At 43.6% G+C, this 23006-nt stretch overlaps 1 protein-coding gene across 2 annotated transcripts in view; it reads left to right on the forward strand.

The window, feature by feature from the left end:
• Window positions 1-23006, forward strand: part of LOC113031844 (collagen alpha-6(VI) chain-like) — a 49008-nt gene that overhangs the window by 14644 nt on the left and 11358 nt on the right. For both annotated transcript variants that reach the window (XM_026184299.1, XM_026184298.1), the window contains exons 9-30: window positions 180-749; window positions 4202-4560; window positions 5213-5291; window positions 6010-6152; window positions 6640-6732; window positions 7339-7392; window positions 7934-8005; window positions 9801-9827; window positions 9934-9978; window positions 10965-11018; window positions 11230-11292; window positions 12620-12685; window positions 14092-14145; window positions 14304-14339; window positions 14418-14480; window positions 19070-19132; window positions 19414-19476; window positions 21661-21723; window positions 21806-21856; window positions 22362-22397; window positions 22514-22576; window positions 22657-22719. In XM_026184299.1, coding sequence (XP_026040084.1) covers window positions 180-749; window positions 4202-4560; window positions 5213-5291; window positions 6010-6152; window positions 6640-6732; window positions 7339-7392; window positions 7934-8005; window positions 9801-9827; window positions 9934-9978; window positions 10965-11018; window positions 11230-11292; window positions 12620-12685; window positions 14092-14145; window positions 14304-14339; window positions 14418-14480; window positions 19070-19132; window positions 19414-19476; window positions 21661-21723; window positions 21806-21856; window positions 22362-22397; window positions 22514-22576; window positions 22657-22719 — 2180 coding nt within the window. The remainder of the gene's footprint in view (window positions 1-179; window positions 750-4201; window positions 4561-5212; window positions 5292-6009; window positions 6153-6639; window positions 6733-7338; window positions 7393-7933; window positions 8006-9800; window positions 9828-9933; window positions 9979-10964; window positions 11019-11229; window positions 11293-12619; window positions 12686-14091; window positions 14146-14303; window positions 14340-14417; window positions 14481-19069; window positions 19133-19413; window positions 19477-21660; window positions 21724-21805; window positions 21857-22361; window positions 22398-22513; window positions 22577-22656; window positions 22720-23006) is intronic.

The raw sequence follows: 23006 nt of genomic DNA on the forward strand, positions 1-23006 counted from the left end.
CTAATTTTTTGGTCAACCCTTCTTCCGGTGTCACAATAGATACAAAAGTCTAACCAAAGATGGCATCAGGTTGTTGGTTGGCTGATTGATGGAAGCCTGACGATGCCACAGTGTTAAATTCACAGCACAGTTGTGTATTAATGGCATCAAATGTCTCTTTCTTGCTTTTTCTTTGGCAGTTTGCAACCAGACAGACTTGGTCTTCCTACTCGATTACTCGAGCAGCATCAACCAAAGCCAGCACACAATTATGTTAAACTTCACAGCAAGTGTGGTGGACAGCTTTAATGTCAGAAAAGAGTTTGCACATGTCGGACTTGCACAGTTCAGTGATAATCCTAAACATGAGTTTTACCTTAACACGTACAACGACAAGACGAAGCTGATTGAGCATATCCTTAACATGAACTATAACGGTGGAAACACTAATCTTGGAAAAGCCTTGGATCACATTAGGGACTACTTTCATGAATCAAATGGAGGCCGCACAGGTGTTCCCAAGAACCTGGTGTTGATCACAGATGGTAACTCTCATGATGACGTGGAGGATGCCGCAGAAGCGCTCAGGAAAATGGGGGTTACAGTATTCGCCATTGCTGTTGGAGATGTCTTTTACCTACAGCTCCTGCAGATCACTGGCACACCAGAGAAGGTCTTTGATGTCGAGAACTTCGACAGCTTGGCAAATATCAAGACAAAGATCATTGATGAAATCTGTGACACTGAGCCTGACGACGAGCCAAAAATTGGTAAGTTGGAAAAAAGAGATGTACATGACTAGTAATTTCATAATTAGGCGAACAGAAAATCTTTGAGTGAATCCTTTAAAAGAGAGACTAAACCAAGACAGCCAGAAGATCCAATTTCCATATTTTAAATGGTGACGTAATGTGGGGCACCATTTATAACAGCAACTGCTTTCACACCACACAGTTCAGGGGACAAGTATCCACAGCTGGACTGGCCATCGGGCATACCGGGCAACTGCCCGATGGTGATTTTTCGTTTTTATGGGCCATTTTTGTTTGTAACGGTGTATAGAGTGAAAGGTGGTAGCCTATTGGTCATGATTGACTCTGGGCTGGACCAATTATAGCCAAGAAGGTTGATGCACCCTCCCCCTTGCTTGGGCAACGACTCTGAAAGCAATCTTATCGTAGACAAAGAGAAGAAAATGGTACTGAGGTGAAAAGGAAGTGATTTGTCCCGGACTTCAGCTACAATGAAAAAGACACAAAGCTGGAGTTATTCTGTCTTTGCTGCACAGCTGCCTCTTCTTCTTTCATTCTCCCCCCTCCCTCTCCCGTTTCTACTTCAATCATGAAACTGATCAATGATCAGCTGATCGGCTTTTCTCTCTTGTTTGTTTATCGCCCACTTTGCGCCAGAAAGAGGAAACCAGCAGATGTTGCGCTAAACAACAGCAGCACGTTTAAGCTTGATCAGCTGTTGTTGGAATTTATTTAATATTAATTTCTAGTATCAGCTGATGTTTTCTGGAGCCACAGCTGTAAAGCTGCTGGTCATGATGTCGGTTTGGTTATGTGGTGAGAGGGAAACATGAAGATGAAACCAGGAGACGTCCTTACTGAATCATCAGAGCTGAACAGGTGATGGAGAAACAGGTTTACCTTTTAGGTGACATGAATGAGTTGAAGTTAAGTAGCTGACAGCTGGTAACTGTGCAGGGGCGGGTCTAGCAAAGTGTTGTCGGGGGGCAGGTAGGGCATTAACAGGGAGAGGGGGGCACAAAGAAGTACTTTTCTTTCTTATTCTCATTTAAAATGTCTCGTTTTTATTAAATAATTATCTGAATCTTATGATCGAAGTAGTCATGTGATGTCAAATGCAGTGTTGGCCAAGTTACTTGAAAAAGGTAATCAGTAACTCCCCAAAAACATAATCCCATTACTTTACTGATTACTTATTTTCAAAAGTAATTAATTACTTAGTTACTTAGTTACTTTTTAAAAACACGATTTACAACCTGAAGAGGTGATAAAGCGATAGATCTTTCAGCCCAATTCTACTTTTTCTACATAATCCATCATACAAAATGTAATCAAATGGAAAAGTCTCTTTTTAAAACTTGTTTTATTAATTTTAATCTTTTAACTTTATGCATCAAGCAAACATTTAATTATCTGCAACATTCTCTGACTGGAAGAAATTAGTTTAACATTTAAACCTATTTTCTACACATTCCAGCACATGAAATAAAATATTTTTTGTGTTTACACTCAGTCTTTCAAATAGATGCAAGTAAAACACAGCAGAAAATAAATAAAGTCAAAGACTCAGCGGTCCTGTTGCTCTATTTTCACCTGTAAAGCAGGAGTGGGGCAGGCGGAGGGTTACCCTGGTGCAGGTGTGCCGCGGTCAGTGGAAGAATCCGCGAGTTGCTTGTTGGAAGTTTAGGGGTTTTTTCGCTGTAAAAAGAAGTTTTCTTCCCACGCACAGCGGACACTAATGTTTTTGTCACTTTTTATGGAATCAAACTCAAAGTAAGGTCAGTGCTTCCACGCTTTAAACGCTGCACACAGCTGTTGTCACGAATGTCGCACTCGCTTGTCACACTCGCTTACTGTCATGAGACATTCTCGCAAAAAAATTATGGTTTTAGTAACGCAGTAACGCAGCGTTCCTACAGGAAAGTAACGGTAATCTAATTACTGTTTTTGCAATAGTAATCCCGATTACTTTTTTCAAGTAATGAGTAAAGTAAGTATTACTCATCTCTGGTCAAATGTATGTAAGTCATCTCTAGTCTTCTCTGTCTGGATTTCAGGTTTCCACCATGTGTTGTAGATTTGTTTTTGGTGTTGGGGGGGACGGATGATTCAACCACCCAACCCTGCCCTGTTTCTTTTTTTTTTTCCTTTTTGTTTTTGCTTCTTGATAAATAAAGGAGAAATGTACTTGCCTATTCTACCTGCTTTTAAACCATTTAAAATTAAAATTCATAGTTTTATATGTGAATTATATAATGTTAAATTACTATTAAACAAATGACTAAGTATTTCAGGCTTTAGTTCACTTCAGCCATATTCCATATAAATCAGGTAACATACAAAAATAAAAATAGCTTCAAATGCAGTCATGACAATAAAAGAATATGACTTTAAGGACTTAACAACATTACTTCAGTTATACTACACCAGCACCTCTTATACAGGCACACTATTGCCCCTATCAGGTCAGTGAGCTGGGATTTGTTATTCTAAACATGAACTACTGTTACAGCAACAGACAATCGGGTTTGTTTTTCATTACTGGAAGAGATCAAATTATTGGTGGGGACAATTCAATAATCGCTGGATATTGGTGGGGACATGTCCCTTCCGTCTATGCCAAATCTATGCCCTTGGTTATAGATGGTTCAGGAGGTTAACTTGACCAAGCAGTCTTTTGGTTTCAGCTAAGTACTGTTTAGAATACCAGAATAGGGAGGATGGTGTAGGTTTATTAGATTGATACATATATACCAGAATCACTGTCACAACAGTGTTTGTTTTCATTCAAAGGCTTTATGGCTTTACCTATACCTCGTGAGCCCGTCTCTAGTCAAAATGCCCAGGCCGATTTTTTGTCCCAGTCCAGCCCTGCAAGTATCTACCGGTGGTGGTTTGCTGCGTGCATTCACCCCACTCTAGTAAGTGAAATGCACGTCCTCGAGTATGAACACACCCAGTCTTCGGTTTGAGTAATTTGTGCTTGGTTTGTCGAGAGCTGCTGTTGTTATTGTAGATGCTGTTAAATATTCCAATTTTTTGATCTGTGGGCTGAAGGAAGAACAACACTCGGTGTATAAATGCTCAATCAACAATCTCTTTATTCCATACAAACACTTTTGAGCATAAACCATCCGGATGGGAGATGTGACCTGACCATTTCTCACATTCTTATAGCTTCAACCATAATATGGCATAAAATAGCATAATGATCTCACAATGCCTAATGTTTTCCCTCTTATCATTTAAAGACTGTTGCTGGTGCTGCATTCACAGTAAACATAAATCATCCAGTATCCACTCTATTGCCTAATGTGGCTAAAGTTAGCAGTACCAGCATGAGCATCAGTACCTTTGATTGTTTAATCCTGTTGTTTGATAAGTGAGCCCCTCTTGTCCACATGTCACTGTCTTTAGCTATAAAAGGTCAAAGACAAACATCCTTTCCCTGCTTTTCTTCCCATGTTCAGATTGTACCATCGACGTTGCAATAGGATTCGACATTACTGACACGAGTGGATCCAACAACATGCTGATCAGTGACTACATCCAACACCTGGAAGAGATTGTCCATCATATTTCACATATTTCAACAGAAGAAAACTTGTGCTGCACTGGCGTCCCCCAGTCCCCGGTCAAGACCCAAATCGCCTTCCATTTGGTAGACAGTGATGGCAGGGCCTTGTATGATACAAATTTTGCAGACTTCAGTGAAGACGTGTTGAAGAAAGTCTTGAGCTGGAAGTTGTCCCAGCCGACCTACTTTAACTCTGAGCTGCTGAATTTCTACAAGGAGAAGTTCAAAACCAAATCCAAGGCTACTGTCAAGGTGAGACATGTTTAGATGAGTGCTGTCAGCGTTAATCTCGTTAAAGTGATGTTAACACCATGACTGCAGCAAATCTCTGTTAGTGAGCTAGCGCTAGTGAGCTGCACGGTGCTAACACGTTAATGAGCTAACCGCACTAACACGTTGATGCCGTGGGGTGATCTGCGGTAACTTGCTAAGGGAGATTTGCCGCTTTAATGTGGTTATGGCGTTAAAGTCATTTTAAGGAGATTAACGCTGGCAGCTCTAGTTTAGACCTTTCAGAATCCTTCAGTTCTCATTTTCACCATGAAATTATCCGAGTAACTGAATTGATATCCTGTGTTGTTAACATGCAACGGTGCTATTTTTCATCTTGTTAAAATTTAGCACATAAACTGCAGCCGTGGCTGTTGGGTAGCCAAATACTGCACACTACATTCAATTACATTAATTACTGTTACCCAGCATGAAGACTGCTAATGGTAAAGAGCTTTGTTTATAACACGGGAGTATATGGGGACTGACTCACTGCTGGAGCCTCTAGTGGACATTAGAGGAGCTGCAGTGTTTAGCGCTTCTGCTATGACTTCATCGTTCAGCCCTGAACATTACCACTTCATGAGGCATCATCCACATTAAACTGTCGGACGTGGTTTACTCTGTCGTTTAGGTCTTGATGATCTTCTCTGATGGACTCAATGAAAACGTCATGAGCCTACAGCGGGAATCAAAGCTGCTGCGAGAGTCTGGTAAAAACATGCATTTACTAAGATCACTTCATTCCCAACTTTGCTTCTGGTTTTCTCATTGTGTCATCTTTACTTTTCATTGCTCATCTTAATTGACATCCCCATGCACTTTGATCTGATGTTAGCACACAAATTCTTCAGTTATTACATTAGATGTATGGGCTAGTGTCCCATGTGTGTCCTAAAACATAAAAACGCATGCTTTAATTTTAATTCTGGGCTACGAGGAAGTCCCGTGGAGCAGAACAAGCGGAAGCACAAGAACTTTCCTAAACAACCAGGAAAAAGTGGTTTGTGTAGAATGACAGAGAGCTGAAAGAACTGAATATAATACTAGTGCAACCCCTCGGCCTCTGAGGAGACACACCTAAGATATCAATTTCCTACGTCGTCTTGTTCTCAAGTTATTACATCTGCAAGATCTTCATCAGACTTGCTGTGGCTCTGAGGTCACTGAGATTCAAACTAATCAAAGATTTTAATAGAAGCAGCTATGATATCAATTTGAAGCTCGAGCTGTAGCGTTCACATCAATGCCTTTTACAGCTGAGGGGTAAGAAGCACTTGGATCACCATCAGACTGGATCCATCTAATCTACGAGGAGAAGTTACTAAATATTTCTAGACCTAATCAGTTTGCTTGATTCAGATCCAGTGGAAATGTACGTGCACTGTGTTTGTGAAGCCACGCCGTTCCAGTCTGTTGTCCTGTCTGCAGGAGTCAGCGCCCTGCTGGCCGTGGCTCTCAGGGGCACTGACCACATTCAGCTACAGAAGGTGGAGTTTGGCCGCGGATTCGGGTACACCGATCAGCTCATAATCAGCATGCCGAGCATCGGCAGCACCATATTCCAACAGATTGTAAGTCAGTCCCATTGCTCATGAGTGCGTTTCTACCTTTTCTAAATGACAAATAAAGCAAGTTTTAATCTTTAGTCTGAGTAAAAAGGAGCCACGTTCATGTTATTCATATAATGTAAAAAATGTGAGTGAATTTTATTCAGAATAACCAGTAAAGGAGTCATGAGGTGAGATAAGAGGACCCAAGTGCAAAACATGCGGGTAGGTTGAAAGAAAAGTCACGTAAACAACAAAGAAATCAAAGGGACAATAATCCCATCAGCCATTCAGGAGGCGGCTGACGGGAGGATTGTGATTGGACCAGTTCCTTGTTTCCATTTTTCCTGCTGACATAATCGTTCCTCTTAAAGTTTATAGCGAGTAATATTTTGATGAGTCCTGATTCTCTGAAGACAAAACGTTCAGTAACCGACGTTTGCCTCTTAAAGATCTTCACAAAGATCGTGCATTGTTCATGTATGTCCTTCGCCCCCTCGTCTGACTGCAGAGCACCGTGACAGCCCGGGAATGCTGCGGAGTGATGTGCAAATGTTGGGGAGACAAAGGCCCCCGTGGTCTTCCAGGCCCACGAGGGGCAAAGGTGAGTGTGAAACCCCAACTTTACACCAGGAATGTTTCACTATAGAACACAGAGAACATATCTCACGTTTCAACTGCAAAAATTCATCATTGCATGAAACTGAGCAGCAGGCCAGAGGTCTGGACTGCAGGCGTGCTGATGCAACAGATGCATTCTGCGCTTTAGCATCATCCCACTCAAACATGAAAAACACGTCTGCACGGAGCAGCTGCTGCTCTGATACCTGTGTATAGCTTTCAGCACTGACGGAGCCTGTCCAGATGTGCCAGCTGCCAGCTCCACAGGGCGGATGCTCCCTCTCCCACAGACCCATCCATGTGGATGGGTCTGACCTGAGATCAGTTTCCACTGTGCCTCAGTCCATTTTAAACGAGCTCCTCTCTGCACGATGGAGCTTTAACCTGTTCATGTGGACGGCAGCCGGAGCTGCTCTGGTGTCCATGACACGATTGTCCAAATATCATAAACTCTAATAACTAAAATATCATTTTAATATATCACGTTACTGACCAGCTGCCACTTAATCTAATTAGTTGTGAAATGTGTCCTGAAGGCTTTTCCAGCCCTTTGCTTTCTTTCTGATGGTTCTGTTTGCTTTATAAACAGGGTGAGGAGGGAGAGCGGGGTCATCCGGGTTTCCCGGGAGAAGAAGGAGTCAGTGTAAGTGCTTCTTCTTCATCCCACCACGAGCTCTTTCCGCTGTAAATGAGACACTCGCACAATCTACATTTTCAGATTTTCAATGTAAAAATTTCCAGATTGTTTTATTTTATTCAGTTATTTGTACATAATGTTCTCTGCTTTTGCACAGTCGAGCAGCGCGTCAGCACACGTTTCACTGCGTGTAACTATGCATGTGACAAATAAAGGATCTTGAACCTGATTAAAAAACTTCAAACCTGAATTCATTTCCATTAAAAAATTTGCTTTTAATTATTTATTTTGAATTTTCTAGTTTGTAGTTTGTGTTCTTCTTGTTAAAGTTTAAAATTCTTGTTAAAGTTCTTTTTTCCTACAATTGCCAGCTGCTTGCTCCTGTTTATGGGGGCTACCTAAAAGCAGTTGGCAATTACATTTTACTTAAATGCAGATGTATTATTGAGATAATATTCATATAACCTGATAACTGAAAGATGGACCTACAGGACGAAGCAGACTGAGAGCTCGAACCAGGTGCGCTGACTTTGCTTTTGTGTTGCAGGGCGAGCGCGGTCCTCCTGGACTTCCTGGACTTCAGGGGATCCGGGGCTGTCCTGGAAGCAGAGGACAGAAGGTACGCGATGTGTCATACTTCTGAGAGGAGCACTGCTGAAGTCTGATCATTACTCCATCACGTGGAGAAAATGACGCTGCAGTCGAACAGACGAGTTCATGGAGATGTTTTTCATGTCAGACTGTGTGACGACTGATTTTTAGCATTAACTTTTGTTCTTATCATGAAAAACAAGAGATAAGATAAGATAAGATAAAACTTTATTAATCCCTCGGGTGGGTTCCTCTGGGAAATTCGGTTTCCAAAAAAGCACAGCACCGACAGAAGTTACAGAGTTACAGAATATTATATATATATATATAAACACCCAGCATGCCCCTGCGGGCGGTTTATCCTTCAAGCTCGGTCCTCTACCAGAGGCCTGGGAGCTTGAGGGTCCTGCGCAGTATCTTAGCTGTTCCCAGGACTACGCTCTTCTGGACAGAGATCTCCGATGTTGTTCCCGGGATCTGCTGGAGCCACTCGCCTAGCTTGGGAGTCACCGCACCTAGTGCTCCGATTACCACGGGGACCACCGTTACCTTCACCCTCCACATCCTCTCGAGCTCTTCTCTGAGCCCTTGGTATTTCTCCAGCTTCTCGTGTTCCTTCTTCCTGATATTGCTGTCATTCAGAACTGCTACATCGATCACTACGGCCGTCTGCTTCTGTTTCTCTACCACCACTATGTCCTCTGATATGAATTGCACATTTCAAGTATGGAGTCTATTGCACCGTTGACTATTAACAAAGGTATTGTACAGTGAGGTGAAGAGGCACTACAGCTTAGTTGTTCCCCCCTCCTTTGTCCTCCTGTTTCCCCTCCCTCTCCCCTCCAGAGAGGAGTTAAACAGTCTGATGGCGTGTGGGACAAAGGAGTTTTTAAGTCTGTTGGTTCTTGTCTTGGGGAGAAGCAACCTGTCACTGAACAGACTCTTCTGGTTGTTTATGGCCGTGTGCAGAGGATGCCCAACATTGTCCATAATGTCCATCAGTTTCTTTAATGTCCTTTTCTCTGCCACTGTCACCAGAGTGTCCAGCTTCATGCCGACCACAGAGCCAGCCTTCCTGATCAGTTTCTCCAGCCTGGATGAGTCCTTCTTTGCTGTGCTGCTTCCCCAGCACACCACAGCATAGAAAAGTACTCCAGCAACCACCGACTGGTAAAACATCCTCAGGAGCTTCCTGCAGATGTTAAAAGACCTCAGCCTCCTGAGGAAGTACAGTCGGCTTTGGGCTTTTTTATACAGGTGCTCTGTGTTGCATGACCAGTCCAGTTTATTGTCCACCCACAGCCCGAGGTACTTGTACTTGTTGACCACCTCCACCTCCTCCCCCTCTATCTGAACCGGCAGTGGACCTTCTCTGGACCTCCCGAAGTCCACAACCAGTTCCTTAGTCTTTGAGGTGTTGAGTTGCAGGTGGTTTGTGTGACTCCATGCGACAAAGTTCCTCACCAGACTTCTGTACTCCTCTTCCTGATCATCCCAGATACACCCCATGATGGCTGTGTCATCTGCAAACTTCTGAATGTGGCATAATTCAGAGTTGTAGCAGAAGTCAGAGGTGTACAGGGTGAAGAGAAGAGGGGACAGCACAGTTCCCTGTGGTGCTCCTGTGCTGCTGACCACAGTGTCAGACGTGATGTCCTTCAGCCTGACAAGTTTGTTTATAGTTTGTTATAAATATATCACACAAATATTAAATATATCAGACGTTTAATCGAATCCAAATAACTGAAAGATTCCTGTGAAGCCGGGCTGAAAAAGTCAAACATGAGCGCTTTAACCATTAAATCTGCTGTTTGTATCTGCAGGGCTACCGAGGCCTCTCGGGCAACAAGGTGAGTGACTGAGGTCTGCTGACACTGCTGCATTTACTGGAGAAGTGACAGTTTATCATAGATTGAGCAGTGAGACGTAACAGCTGATTGTGCTCCAACGCTGCAGGGGGACGACGGGGAGGATGGACTGAACGGCATCGATGGAGAGCAGGTATGAACATCTGTGACTGAGGCCTTCTGATCACTGACGCGTTGCTAACACTGTTACTTTTTCACTAACCAGTAATCTAACTAATAATTATTTCTATTGTTAAAACAAGAAAATTACTATTTTTCAACACACAAACGGTTGAAGCTGTCTTCAGCTTCCCGGGAGCTGCGGGGGGGGCTGATGAGGTGGCTCTTCTGTGTTGAAGCCAGAGGGGGGTTTGGTTTCCCTGATGTATAAATCCTGGCACAGCGCGCACTCCGTTACTCTGTGTCGGGCACCTGCAGGCCAGTGGACACACTGGTTTGAGTCAAGGAGGCCCTGGAGTGGCTAACATTAGCCTCAGCTAATGTTAGCTAATGTTAGTCTAGGGTGAAGACAACTGGGTTGCCCGGCCCTGGCCACGAGGTGTCCCTTATTTATTTTTCAGGGAGTTGGCAACCCTACTAATGACTAACATCAGCTAACATTAGCTAATGTAGCTAATGACTAACATCAGCTAACATTAGCTAATGTTAGCTAATGTAGCTAATGGCTAACATCAGCTAATGTTAGCTGCTAACATTAGCTGAGGCTAATATTGTAATGATTTTTCCCCTCTTTGTGAAACAGAATGTAGCCTGACAAACATCTGGGCTGAGGACAATGTCCCACTGCTGACTGAGGCCTTTGTTCCTTGTGCTGTGTTAACACACACCTGAACACAGCTGTGACAGACATGCTGACACCTGCTGATGAGCAGTGAATTTATCATCACCTGGCTCCTGCTGTTCAATATAATCATTTGAATGCAACTGTGGATTAAATTATACATATAAGTTTAAATTAGATAAATGAATTATTACATATGAAAATTATTCTTTATATTAACATTTACACATGCTGTATTATCCTAGTGATTTACAAATCATGGTAGGAGAGTATGATGGTTTATGTCACGTGACTGTGGAAGAAGAAGAGATGACGCGTTCTTCTGGTTTTGTTTGCAGGGAGAGACGGGACTCGGTGGACTGAAAGCAGAACGAGGACCTCCGGGAAACCCAGTAAACAAAAACCACTCAAAGTTTCTTTGCTTCGTGCTGCATCAGCTCTGATCGTTGTTACCTAATGAAACGATTGATCCATTTTACTGTTATTGTTTCTGTTTTCGTTTTTTTAAATGTGTTTTGACTTCAGCTCGTAAAAATGAAGCTGTGAGCTGTTGACCTCTGACCTCTGGGTAGGTTGATTGACAGGCTGAAATATCATCTTTAGGGCATCCCGGGGACAGGAGGCGAGGAGGGGCTGAAAGGACAGAAGGGACTGAGAGGAGACCCGGTGAGTTTCGGTGCTTTCATTTCAGAAAGGTCGGCAGTCACATGGACTTTTTTTCCTAATTATTTAATATGTGGGAGCAGGAGGGGGACGAGGAAGAGGAGGAGGCAGGTCAAGTTCAGGTCAATCAGACTGCTAAAGCAAAATAAACCTTTCATATTTCAGGTTTTTTGTTTTTACAAAGAAAACCTGTTTCAACAGCCTGAATATGAACAATGTCCTGAAATAATGACTCTTTAGTTTCTGCACATATTTTTATGATACAAAGATTATGGTGAAGATATTTGATCGTGTAGTTTGTCTGTGCCCGTCTGATCTGTCTAACAAATACAAATAAGCTGGGATTTATCGAGAGCTTTTCCAGCCTGGTGTGATCACACACTACATTCACTCATAAAACACTTTATTTACAACAATAATCCACAAACGTTGTGCTGCCATAAAAACCCATCACAGAACTCTGCATGTCGATGTTTTCTCAGGATGTTTTTGTGTGTTTAAACGTTTAAATGTCACTAATGTCAGTTAAAACTAGGGCTGTTCGATATAACCATATATATCGGATGACGATATAAAAACGTCTATCGTTTCATTTTACGCTGTCGTTTGTTTCGTGGTGTCGCAAAATAAAGTGTTTACGGCAACATTTTTTCATGGTTTTGATCACTGCAGTGGCTATATTCATTTCTTAAAGTTCTGTCTTACTCTTATATGTAATATAACCACACTACGGACGCACAAGCACCTGTTTTTATGCGTTGTCGTTAGCAACAACGACAGTAACAGCATCGCGTGTCCGCTTGTTTATGTTCCACATAAACCTTTCACAATAAAGCTCAAGATCCTGTTGAGACCTTTCAAAATAAACTGAATCACGTGAAAGAGCAGATTATTTACAGATGAGAAGCAAAAAAGAGCCGCCAGGTGCTAAAAAATAAAGCTTAGACTCCAACGTTAGAACAGGCTTTTCCCCGCAGCACGCCGTGTAATAAATACTCACAAAGAAAACGGCGGCCGTAACAGCTTATGTCTAAAACGTGTCGTTTCATGCATCCGTTAAAACACTCGACGCACAGCTGGAAACACTTCACGCAAGTCGAGCTGCCCGAGATTCACAGACTTTACAGAAAATGTTACATTTTTGTGATTTATATCGTTATCGGACGATAGACGTCAGATATCGGGATATGAGATTGTGGTCATATCGCACAGCCCTAGTTAAAACTGTAATATCGGCTCTTTCTTCTGTCGGAAAACCCGACAGCTGATCGCAGCTGGGAAACAGCTGGAAGCTCCACTTCAAGAACCGAACACTGTTTTTGTCTGACAGGGCACCCCGGGTGTCGACAACAACAGACCAGGACCCAAAGGAGACCCCGGCAGCCCAGGGAGACCAGTAAGACACGTCCACATCTTTATGTAAAAGCTGAACGTTAGCCGCCATGATGCCACTAGTTTACCGTAAATTATCTACAGAGACTAAAGCTGATTTTCTTATCAGGCTGTAAACGTTTTTAATATGGACTGCCTCTAAATTAGCACTTGAATGCTCAGAGCACTTCGTACAACATGCCTCATTCACACAAGCACTTTTTCACTCTCTAACATTCACCCTCTGACGATGCATCAGGGAGCAGCTCGGGTTAGTATGTTGCCCAAACCTCCAGTTAGTAGATGACCTGATCTACCTCCTGATCTACAGCCAACACGAGTGTCTATGGAGACTGACTCACTGCTGCCTCTTCTGGGCATCAGAGGAACTGTGCGTTTTTGATACTAAAGTATTTGTTGGGTTTCAGGGGATGCAGAGCCTGTTGTTCACCGAGGATAGGTTTCCAGTCTGTCCCAGAGAGACACACAGTCATTCACACTCATACTCACACTTCATACCTTCAGAATCACAAGTTAACCTAACGAGCATGCCTTCGGACTGTGGAAGTGAGCTGGAGGACGCGGGGCGAGCGTGTGACACCCTGTCACTTTCTTTTCAGAAGAGAGGATGCCATTGGATCAGACAGTCAGTTCTGTTCTTAGCTGACAGGAGTGCGTGGTGTGGTCTTCTGCTGCAGTACACATCTGCTTCAAGTTTAATGTGTTGTGGATTTAGAGACGTTTCTTCTGACCTCTGACATCAGTGAGGTCGTTTCTCTCAGAGATCTGCTGTTGACGCTGCATGTTGTCTTTTCAGAGCTTCCTCTGTAAATGATTGTGTGCAAAGTCCCAACAGATCAGCAGAATAGTCAGACCAACCCATCCTGTACCAACAACCATGCCACATATAGACCTATATGCATTCATTTGGTGCCACGTGATTGGCTGATCAGATATGTGGCCAGTGATTGAACATGAATGTGAAGCCAATACAGAAGCATCCTAACCTGGTCGGCAGGGGGCGAGTCCTCTGGTCTGATTGGATAGAAGTCTATGACAAAAGGAGCGCTGAACACTCTTTGGTGGATTTATGGTTCCAGTTGCTAATTTAAAGTGTTTCTGAATAAAATGTGATTAATTTTACTTTTAAATCAATAAGCCCACCTGATGTACATCACAAATGAGTGAAGACTATATGAGCTGGTCCTGAGTAGCTCACTCAGGATGGCAACGACCAAAATGTTGAAATTACCAACCAGTGACTGACACCATGCAGCCCTGACCTTCTCTGGTGTACGGTCTGAGGAAAGCCAGGCCAAATGGTCACAATATATAATTATAATATTTTGACCAAAGTATATAATTCTGTGGATGGACGGGCAGAAGGACAGATGGCTGGATGCAGTTATCAGAATGTTTTTTAATCCACAGGGTGGTCCTGGTCCAGACGGGTACGGGGGTGACAGTGGACTAGATGGAAACCCGGTGAGATTTCTCAGAAAAATCGTTCTTCTGTTTCTCTCTAAGAGAAGCTGTTTTCATGAAGAGCAGTGATCCTCACACAGAGACTCGGGTAGGAAGGTGCTGCTCTGTGCTGCAGAAAGACTTCAGCATGATGATGGTGACATTTTTTTCTTGTGCAGGGTCGTAATGGAAGAAGAGGTCCCAGTGGTGAGAAGGTAGAAGACGATATGAAGCAGCATCAGGATTATACCGTATATCTGTGACTGTACACAGACGTCTGACTCTGTTTGCAGGGGTCACCTGGTGAGAAAGGAAATCGAGGCCCTCCCGGTATCCCAGGTGCTGCTGGGCCACAGGTGAGAGTCCGGTTCTGTCGTGACGGTCTGCTTTGTGATTGGACGCACGGCAGGTTGACCTTAATTGTGAGACCGAACATATTTAACTCAGAAAAGACGCGACTGCCTCTGCTGTAGTTTAACCCCTCCTCCCCGCACTCAGCCTTCCTCTCACATCGCTGCTCTTACTATGAATGTTGTGGGAACGCTGACGGTCATTCAGAGTGGGAACACCCTCTGGTCAAGTCCTCAGTTCTGATAAAAAGAGTGATCAAACATGCAGCCAGAATTATGCCAGAAGCTTATCGACAGCTACCAAGAGCGTCTGTGAAGAACTTTGAGACATTTAGCCAAAAATTAGTATGTTTATTTATATTTGAGCCTGTGTGTGTCACGGTCTGGCTGGCAGACCGTGGGGATGTGGGGAAAGGAGGACCCAAAACGCAGACTCTGCGATGCAAACAGTGCTCTTTATTCACAGTGAAAAACTGTAAACACAATAACTCCCCGTTGCTCCCTTGAACCCCGTGTGCGTGCTTCCCTCCGACGTCTGTGCTCGTGCTCGTGCTCCCCGCTGTTGTGTTTCCGCACACCCCGTGCATGCTGCCTTTCTGGACCACTCTTCCTCCTGCAGGGAAACCATAGAGGCAGCCGTCAACACTAACCCTCGGCGGGCATATACGAACAACACAGACATATGCTGACACACTAACTTGGTACGATAACTCAATGATCCCGCGCCGGTGGGAGCTCCAACACTCTCCTAAGTAGCTCCCCCGACGAGCCCTGATCACCAACAGGTGTGGCAGGAACTTCAGGTGTGGCCAGTCCTTCGCAGGGCCACACCTATCAGGCCTGCAGGTGGCTGTGCTCCATCCTCCAGCCACACCCGCAGACATACACACGTATACACCCACACCCTGCCTATACATACGAGTGGGACACAGACTAACACAGCATTGTGGAGAAAGCACACATCACCAAATACTAATAATACTAACAACAATAACAACAGTCAAAACTGGTCACGGACCCCCGAGTCCTCCAGAGCCGGGTCCGTGACAGTGTGCATTAGAGAAAATCCATTTGGTGCACGCTAGGGCTGGGCCATATCATACCGTTCACGGTGATACCGGTTTAATGTTGGGCAACGATAAGAAAATGAAACATGGCGATAGAATATGGGTAAAACGCGCATGCACAGTGCCTTTGTTTACATACGCACATGGCGGCGACGCAGAATGAGAAGAGCGAAAGCGGATCGTTGAATGAAACGATGAACCAGAACTGGTTTGTAAAAACGCTGCAGCTTCACTGGTGTGGAACTGGTTTAGCTTTCGTCCGTCAGATACACAACAAAGCACTATTTTTGGTAGCGCATGCTAGCGGGCCGTCGTTATTACCGCGTTGTTTGGAAAATACGGCGCACTTAAAATCCATCCTTTGATTTTTCTGAAAGTCGACAGAGCCCCTTATAATCCCGTGTGCCTTATGTATGAACTCTGGTTGTGTTTACTGACCTGGAAACGATTTTATGTACACGGCGCTCGAAAATCTGTCAGATGTTTCAGTACGACTTTGCTGAGCTACGAAGCCGCACCGCTTGATGGATTGTTGGAGCATTACGGCTGTCGTAGGCCTAGCCTCGCAGAGTGATACGTGCTGTGCTTCAGCATAATGTTACCGTATTGTGTGTGTATCACCTCTTTTTAAGGTTTGTGGATATTATACATGGTTATGCTGAGGATATGTCGGCCAGTTTCCACTGGAAATGCCTTTTGGTTAAACTGTCAGTTTGCACTGTTAAATGTTTATATAACTTTAATGCAGATAAAAAACAGCTGCTTGTTTCAGTGAAAACACATTGATGGGGTTTTTTTTGTTTTGTTTTTTGCACTAATAAAGTTGAGGAGTTCTTCTTTGGCTCTCGGAGGAGGCGGACGCACTTTTTCTCCTCTCCCTCATCTTCCCTGCTTGTGTCCTTGTCTAGTCTCTTTTTTTTCTGTATTCCTTTTCCCTGGAACAGAGAGGGAACAAAAAGGAATTATGAATTTGATCAACTGGTCCCTAAATGCAACTGACACCCCTTCCTCAACGAGAAGTCTGGGCTTGGGTGAGCCTGAGTGCTGAAGATATCTACCTATTCTGAACCATGGTAACAGGGTTCTGGCTGATCGGAGCTGGCTTGGCCCTGACTTATCAAAGAATAAAGAAAGCGGAACCGGCTGTTCAAACCCCCACAAGGCTGCCCGCTGGGATTGAAATGATAGGAGAGGTTTGTGTATTGTAGGTACGGTCGGCAAGGTCTGTCATCTCGGTTGTGGGCAAAAGACCTGCAACTGACACATAAAGGCTATCTCATCTCATCTCTCATCTCAATTTGTCTCGTGTCAATTATATCGTCAGTTATATCGTTATTGCAAATTTTCAAATGTATATGGTGATAAATATTTTTGGTCATATCGCCCTGCTCTAATGCACACTCTCTACGATCGTTGCACACTGGAAAAGGTTTAAAGAAATCATTAAAAATCCAAAATGACCTGAAATTCATGCCCGTGATGAACATCTGACCACAACTGTATGTAACCACTACGCATCATGTTCAAGTCGCTGGGCCTGTAAAGGGATCTCCACTGCGTTGTAAGACCCCTCGATATGTTGGAACTAATAAGCTGTTTCAAATATTGAAGTCTCAACTGTTCAAGAGCCGTGATTCAGAGCCAGGCTAACAGAGTTTACAGCTGAGGCAGTAAGCTGTAAATGTTCTCCCGCAGGCTGCATCTGGTTGAATTTAGCATTAAATTCCTGAAGGATCATTGACAGTAACTGTACACATTATTCCTTAGAAGTTTTGTTTTAGTTGAATAGGCAGAAATCCCCACAGGACTCGAGAGGTGCCAGTTTAGTCTGTGTTTTTGCATCACTCCGGTTACACTTTGGCTTTCGCTCAGCTGGATTTGGCAGATTTGTGCTGGATTTGGCCCATGGACAGACTTCCAGAGAAATTCAGTGGAACTATTCATGAATTTCTTTTTTCTCTGTCAAACCACAAAGCCAGATAGGATGCAGTTGCAGCTCTGCTTGGTATTAGTTAGCAACTTAAGAAAAGCTGTTTCTCATTTAGGGGAGTGTATTTGTGAACACATGTTGTATAACAGTCTCATGGGCAGTGTTCACGTCGACAGAAAGTGATATTCTCCGTCTGCACATTCAGGCCGCCGTACGTTCATGTGATGAGCTAAAGCATTAGGAGGTATCACACAGACACAAATAAGCTCACTGTTGAGCTGAAATGTGGCCAACGTCAGATCGTACTTCCCCAAAACATGACTGCACTGATCCACACCATGACTGTTTTCTCAAAGCAACATATGAAATCCTGCGCTCTTTAAGACGAGAGCGGCTGTGACGATGTGTGAATGACGCCGTCCTGCTGTCACGCTAACACAGTGTTTCTGTTTCTTATGTTCTCTTTGCTATTGTTTAGTTTCCTCGTTCTTCCAAGTGTAATCATTTGTACTTCCTGTTGGTTTAGTTTGTTCCCTCCCTGGTTAGTCTGTCACGTCTCTCGTATAAGTTCTGTCTCTGAGTTTCATTCATCTGTTTTCCTTCCTCCCACCTCATTATGTTTGATCTCTCCCCCATTCCCCGTGTGTTTCCACCGTTTGCCTTTGCCCATTGTTGCATCGTCCCATATTGCTGCGAGTGTCCCCCCTTTTCCTTGCTCTTAGTTGCTTGTTCCTCACTTTCTCAGTTGTCTAGTTTCACGTCTGAGTTACGTTTTTTTGTATTTGGTGTTTTGCCTGCCTTAGTTAATTCTTTTGAGTTTTGAGTCCTGCGTTGGCTCCTCCCTCTTCCTGGCACACAGTGCTTAAATGACACCAACCAAATTCTTAAGGCAGGTGTTCCACGCCATTTGGTCAGGGACACACAAAATTATTCCAGGTGAATTACTTAGCCTCAGGCCCTGGTGACTGAAAAACATCTGGTCTTTCCATAAGCTGTGTCCCAAAACCTAGGCCGCATCCTTCGGAGGCCGCATCCTTCGGAGGCCGCATCCTTCGGAGGCCGCATCCTTCGGAGGCCGCATCCTTCGGGTTGTCACACAGCTGAATAACCATCAAACAGAAACTGATTAAATCGACGTGTGAGATGATAGAGAATTGACTCCAGTATCCTGTTATATATACATAGACTCCCGGCATCTGTACTAGGATGTACTTCATGCATGACGTCATGAAGTTTGGCCGTAGAAAGGATTCTGGCAGGCGCATGCAGACAACCACACGCTGTCTGATCAGATTGCACTGATTTGCTGTGTTTGTCATAGCTCTGTAATTATTGTTTGATGGAATGTTTTCCAGGATTGACATCCTAGCGCCCTTGTTTTTTCTTGTTCTTTTAATTTCCTAATTTTATTATTATTTTTCAACACTTCTTTGTTTTAGAAGCAATACAAATAAAGTGTAGTGACATATATATTATTATCAGCGTACACTACAGATGACTACTAGTGTACAGCTATGCAGACTATCCATCAGTCATCATTGATTGGAAGAGCAGAGGTGTAAATAATCACCAGTTATCAAACTGTGATGACCCTGCAGGGCCCTGCTGGGGACAATGGGGAACCTGGACCCAAAGGAACACCTGGTTTTCCAGGAAATCAGGTGCGTTCATCAACTAGGCTGTATGCATGCACTGACCAACGAGTTCAATTATGATGTACTGATTGTGTTTTTCTAATGAAGCATGTGTCTGATTAAAGGGAGTTTTGCATGAGGAAAAATACCAACATTGCTTTTTTTATTATTATTATTGCTTTAAAGGTCATTTAAACATTTAGACATTTAAAGACTTTAGAAGTATTTCCAGTGGCTGCAACATAAAGAGTGTTCAGTGTTTGCATGATGTGAATAGAGTGAACAGTGGCAGCTCTGCTCCTCCACAGGGTGAACATGGATCTGTTGGAGAACCAGGGCTACCTGGACGTCCTGGCCCTAATGGGCAGAAGGTGGGTGACATCGCTTCCTTTCTTTGCATTCAGGAAAGCTTTTAACCAGAATACCCATGTAGCCAGCGGGTAGAAGTCAAAACCCAACCCCTATCCAACTACAAGCTTTAATGGCCCCAATGAGATTTTGTGTCACAGTCTGGTTGAAGCAAACTGTGTGAATGTGAGTAGATAATAGTGGAAACAGACTTAATATTAGCTGAAAGCGAGCTGTTTATTGTAGGCTGGTAAACAGTAGTGATGGGCAGATGAAGCTTCATGAAGCACTGAAGCTTTTCATCCAATTGGTTCACCCCAGTGCGAAGCTTCTTGAAGCTTCATTTGCTCTAGTAGGCCACCTACTGGACGTAAAAATAATAGCTGGCATGAATTTGAAGAGTGTGGCCTTTTGCACACAGCCTGTAAATGTCAACAACAAAAGGAGTGTGTAAAACATGTATATTGTAGTGATGGCAGTATACTGTGTATATTTATAGTGGCAGTATGGGAAATGATTATTTGGAAATGCTTGAAATGAAAACGATCATTTACTGTGAGGTGAGGTGTGGTTGGGGTGTGGACAGTGGTTGTGCTTTTGTAACGTTGAGGTATGGACAGCTACACACTGAGGCTTTGAGCCTCAGTCCTGCCTGTTCACATTTTATTCTGTAAAAACTAAATTTTCACTGCTTTTACGTCCTTTTTAGTGGGGAGAACATAGCTGGGATTTAATGATTTAACAAGTCTTTTGAATCCTTTGTCCTCCACAATGCTAAATGGCTGGGAGTCCTCAATCACCATGCTGACCAGGTCTTCATCTATTTGAGATTGTTCTCCTGAGGAAAGACAATAAAGACAAAGCACAGATATAAATATCACACACGTAACTTATAACAGTTGTATAATATTGTTATATCATTTAGTAACATTACTGCATGCTATATTATCATTGCATTTGATGGCTCACCTGGTCTTGCTCCACAATCGGTGTTCCTCTTATTCTCATGCAAAGCTCTGTAGTGCCTAAGCATGGATGTTGTTGTTATATCCCAGCTCCCTGGCACATAGAAAACACTTCACCTTGTACAAAAGTAACGACAGCTTAACATAAGTTTTATTGCACCATCAGTATCATGAAAATACATCTTCTGTAGAAATGTACATACTTTGTTGGGAGGAATAAGATCAAAATGTTCCCACACAGGGGAGGACATCCTCCTCTTCTTAGCTGGCTCCATTCTCTCCTGACTTTCTCTCCTCACTCTCATAAACCTCCAAACTGTCTCCAAACTCTCACTAACCGCAACTCTCCATCAAACACCCACATTTTGAATGAAGTCTGAGGGGTTTATATCGCTGTCATAGCTCGCGGCAAAGTTCGAACCACTTCATGAACCAGTCACGTGGTACAGCCGGGCAGCGAGGCTTCGGACGTCATCATTTTCAGCTCCTCCCATAAATGAAGCAAGCCTCGATACGCGCATCGCGGAAACGCCCCCTCCATTACTCGACACAAGCTCCGAAGCCTCGATACAGAACGTCCCATCACTAGTAAGCAGCACAAAAACAAAAGGCAAAGGAGAAACTAACAATAACCTAAACTGGGTGAGCTAAATATAAAAACACTAGAACAAGGACCTAGAAACCTGAAGACCTGACATGAATCCATAAACCTAGAGGCATGGAAACAAAGCAGACGATTGGACGAGGAATGAGTGGAAACACACACTAAATACACACAGGAGGTGATGAAGCGGAAACACAATGACGGCACAGGGGAAGTGAAACTAAACACAATGAACATGGGACACCAGACCTCTTCAAAATAAAACAGGAAGCATAATGACACGCAGACATGAAACACGTGAAGGCTGAGGGAGACTTAAACACACGGGGTGAAGACACCAGGGGACTGTAATAAACAACAGCAACCTCAGTATAACAGAAATGAACTTAGATAACCTGATGAACTTAAACATAAACCATAAACATCCAAATGTATAAAAACTCAAAACGCTGGGTCAAATGGCCCAGGATCGTGGCCATAAACCACAGCAGCAGTTTAAATGTTTAAAATGTGAATAAAACTGGATTCAGCCTGTAAATAATGTACTCTTTATTTATAAATGGAAAGATATTTTGGCAGGGTTTTGTTGGATGGGGGTGTAAATTCTGATGGAGAAATGTCCATGGTTGTTATTTAAGGGCCAACCAGGAGAACCAGGTGTGAAGGGTGCTCTGGGACCACCAGGACCCAGAGGAATGCCGGTAGGATCCCGAACATGAGCTGAGCTTGTGTATATCTGTAATTCAATGCAGTTATCTCATGCAAGACTTTCTCTGTGTTCAGGGTCTGGATGGTCGTGACGGGTTTGGACCTGAAGGACCGAAAGGTTCAAAGGTAGAGCTGAACCTTAATTTGACATCAACCAACAAAAACTGAATGAATTCTGTTTTCATCAACAATGAAAAGCAGTAAGAAGAACGCCACATGGTTTTAGTTTCAGCTATTCGTTTGATGGAGGAGAAGATGTTCTGGTTCTCTCAGGATACACCGTGGTTTGTGTCACTGGTGACCCGCACCCAAGCTCTGTGCTGGCACAATCCAAAATGTTCCCTCCCAAGTTTTCATAAGAACCTGAAGAACCTCAGTTTTACCAGGATTCAGAAAAAGGAACGTTCGTCCATTTTTCACTGGCAGTGGTGAAGTGATTGAGGTCTGGGAGGCTGTTGAGATTTGGGGGCTTAGTGGAAAAATACAGCTTAGTATCATCTGCATAGGCATGGGGATGTCTTTGGTGCTGTTCAGCTGGACAATGATGTGGGTAAAACAGATTTACACATGTGGCCGAACATTTTAGAAAGTCTTAATCGTGAAATCGTTGCTTCTTCCTTTCTCTGTACAGGGAGATGCTGGTTTTCCTGGTTACCCTGGTTTACCGGTGAGTCCTTCCATTTTCCACACACTAAAACTTTGATGCCACCATGTGGTTCAGCCAAAGTAAGCTAGAAGTATGTTGGACTCTGTGGTGATTGAGACACGGCATTTTGTCTTCAGGGCGACGACGGTGCGAAGGGACCGAAAGGGTATCCAGGATCCAAGGGGAACCGGGGTCGTGGGGTAAGAAAGGTTTCTTTGATGTCGCGTCACTGAGACGTTGGCTTTTTGCTTCTTCTGTGATTTATGTGTGACCCATACAGGGGAACTCAGGCATGCCAGGAAAGCCAGGTGAGCCTGGAGGTGACGGATATCCAGGACACAAAGTACGTTTAAACTGCATCTTCACCTGCCTACCTTCACTCTCATTAGCACGTCTAATAATTCTTTGAATGATGTTATCTTCTAAGCAAATCTTTCAATAAAAAAAAGCTCATTTAGTTTTTAAATTAAATTAGACAGAGGACATATTAAAAGATGGAGCTGCCAGGCAGGATGAAAAGAGAAAGACCTCATAGAGGTTTCATGGATGTATTTGGCGAGATCATGCAGAGGGTTGCTGTGACAGAGCAGGATGGTATCTGAGCTGGAGGCAGATGGCTGTGAGCACGTC

The sequence above is a fragment of the Astatotilapia calliptera genome, chromosome 11 (genome assembly GCF_900246225.1).
Source record: "Astatotilapia calliptera chromosome 11, fAstCal1.2, whole genome shotgun sequence".
In the NCBI taxonomy this organism is placed as follows: domain Eukaryota; kingdom Metazoa; phylum Chordata; class Actinopteri; order Cichliformes; family Cichlidae; genus Astatotilapia; species Astatotilapia calliptera.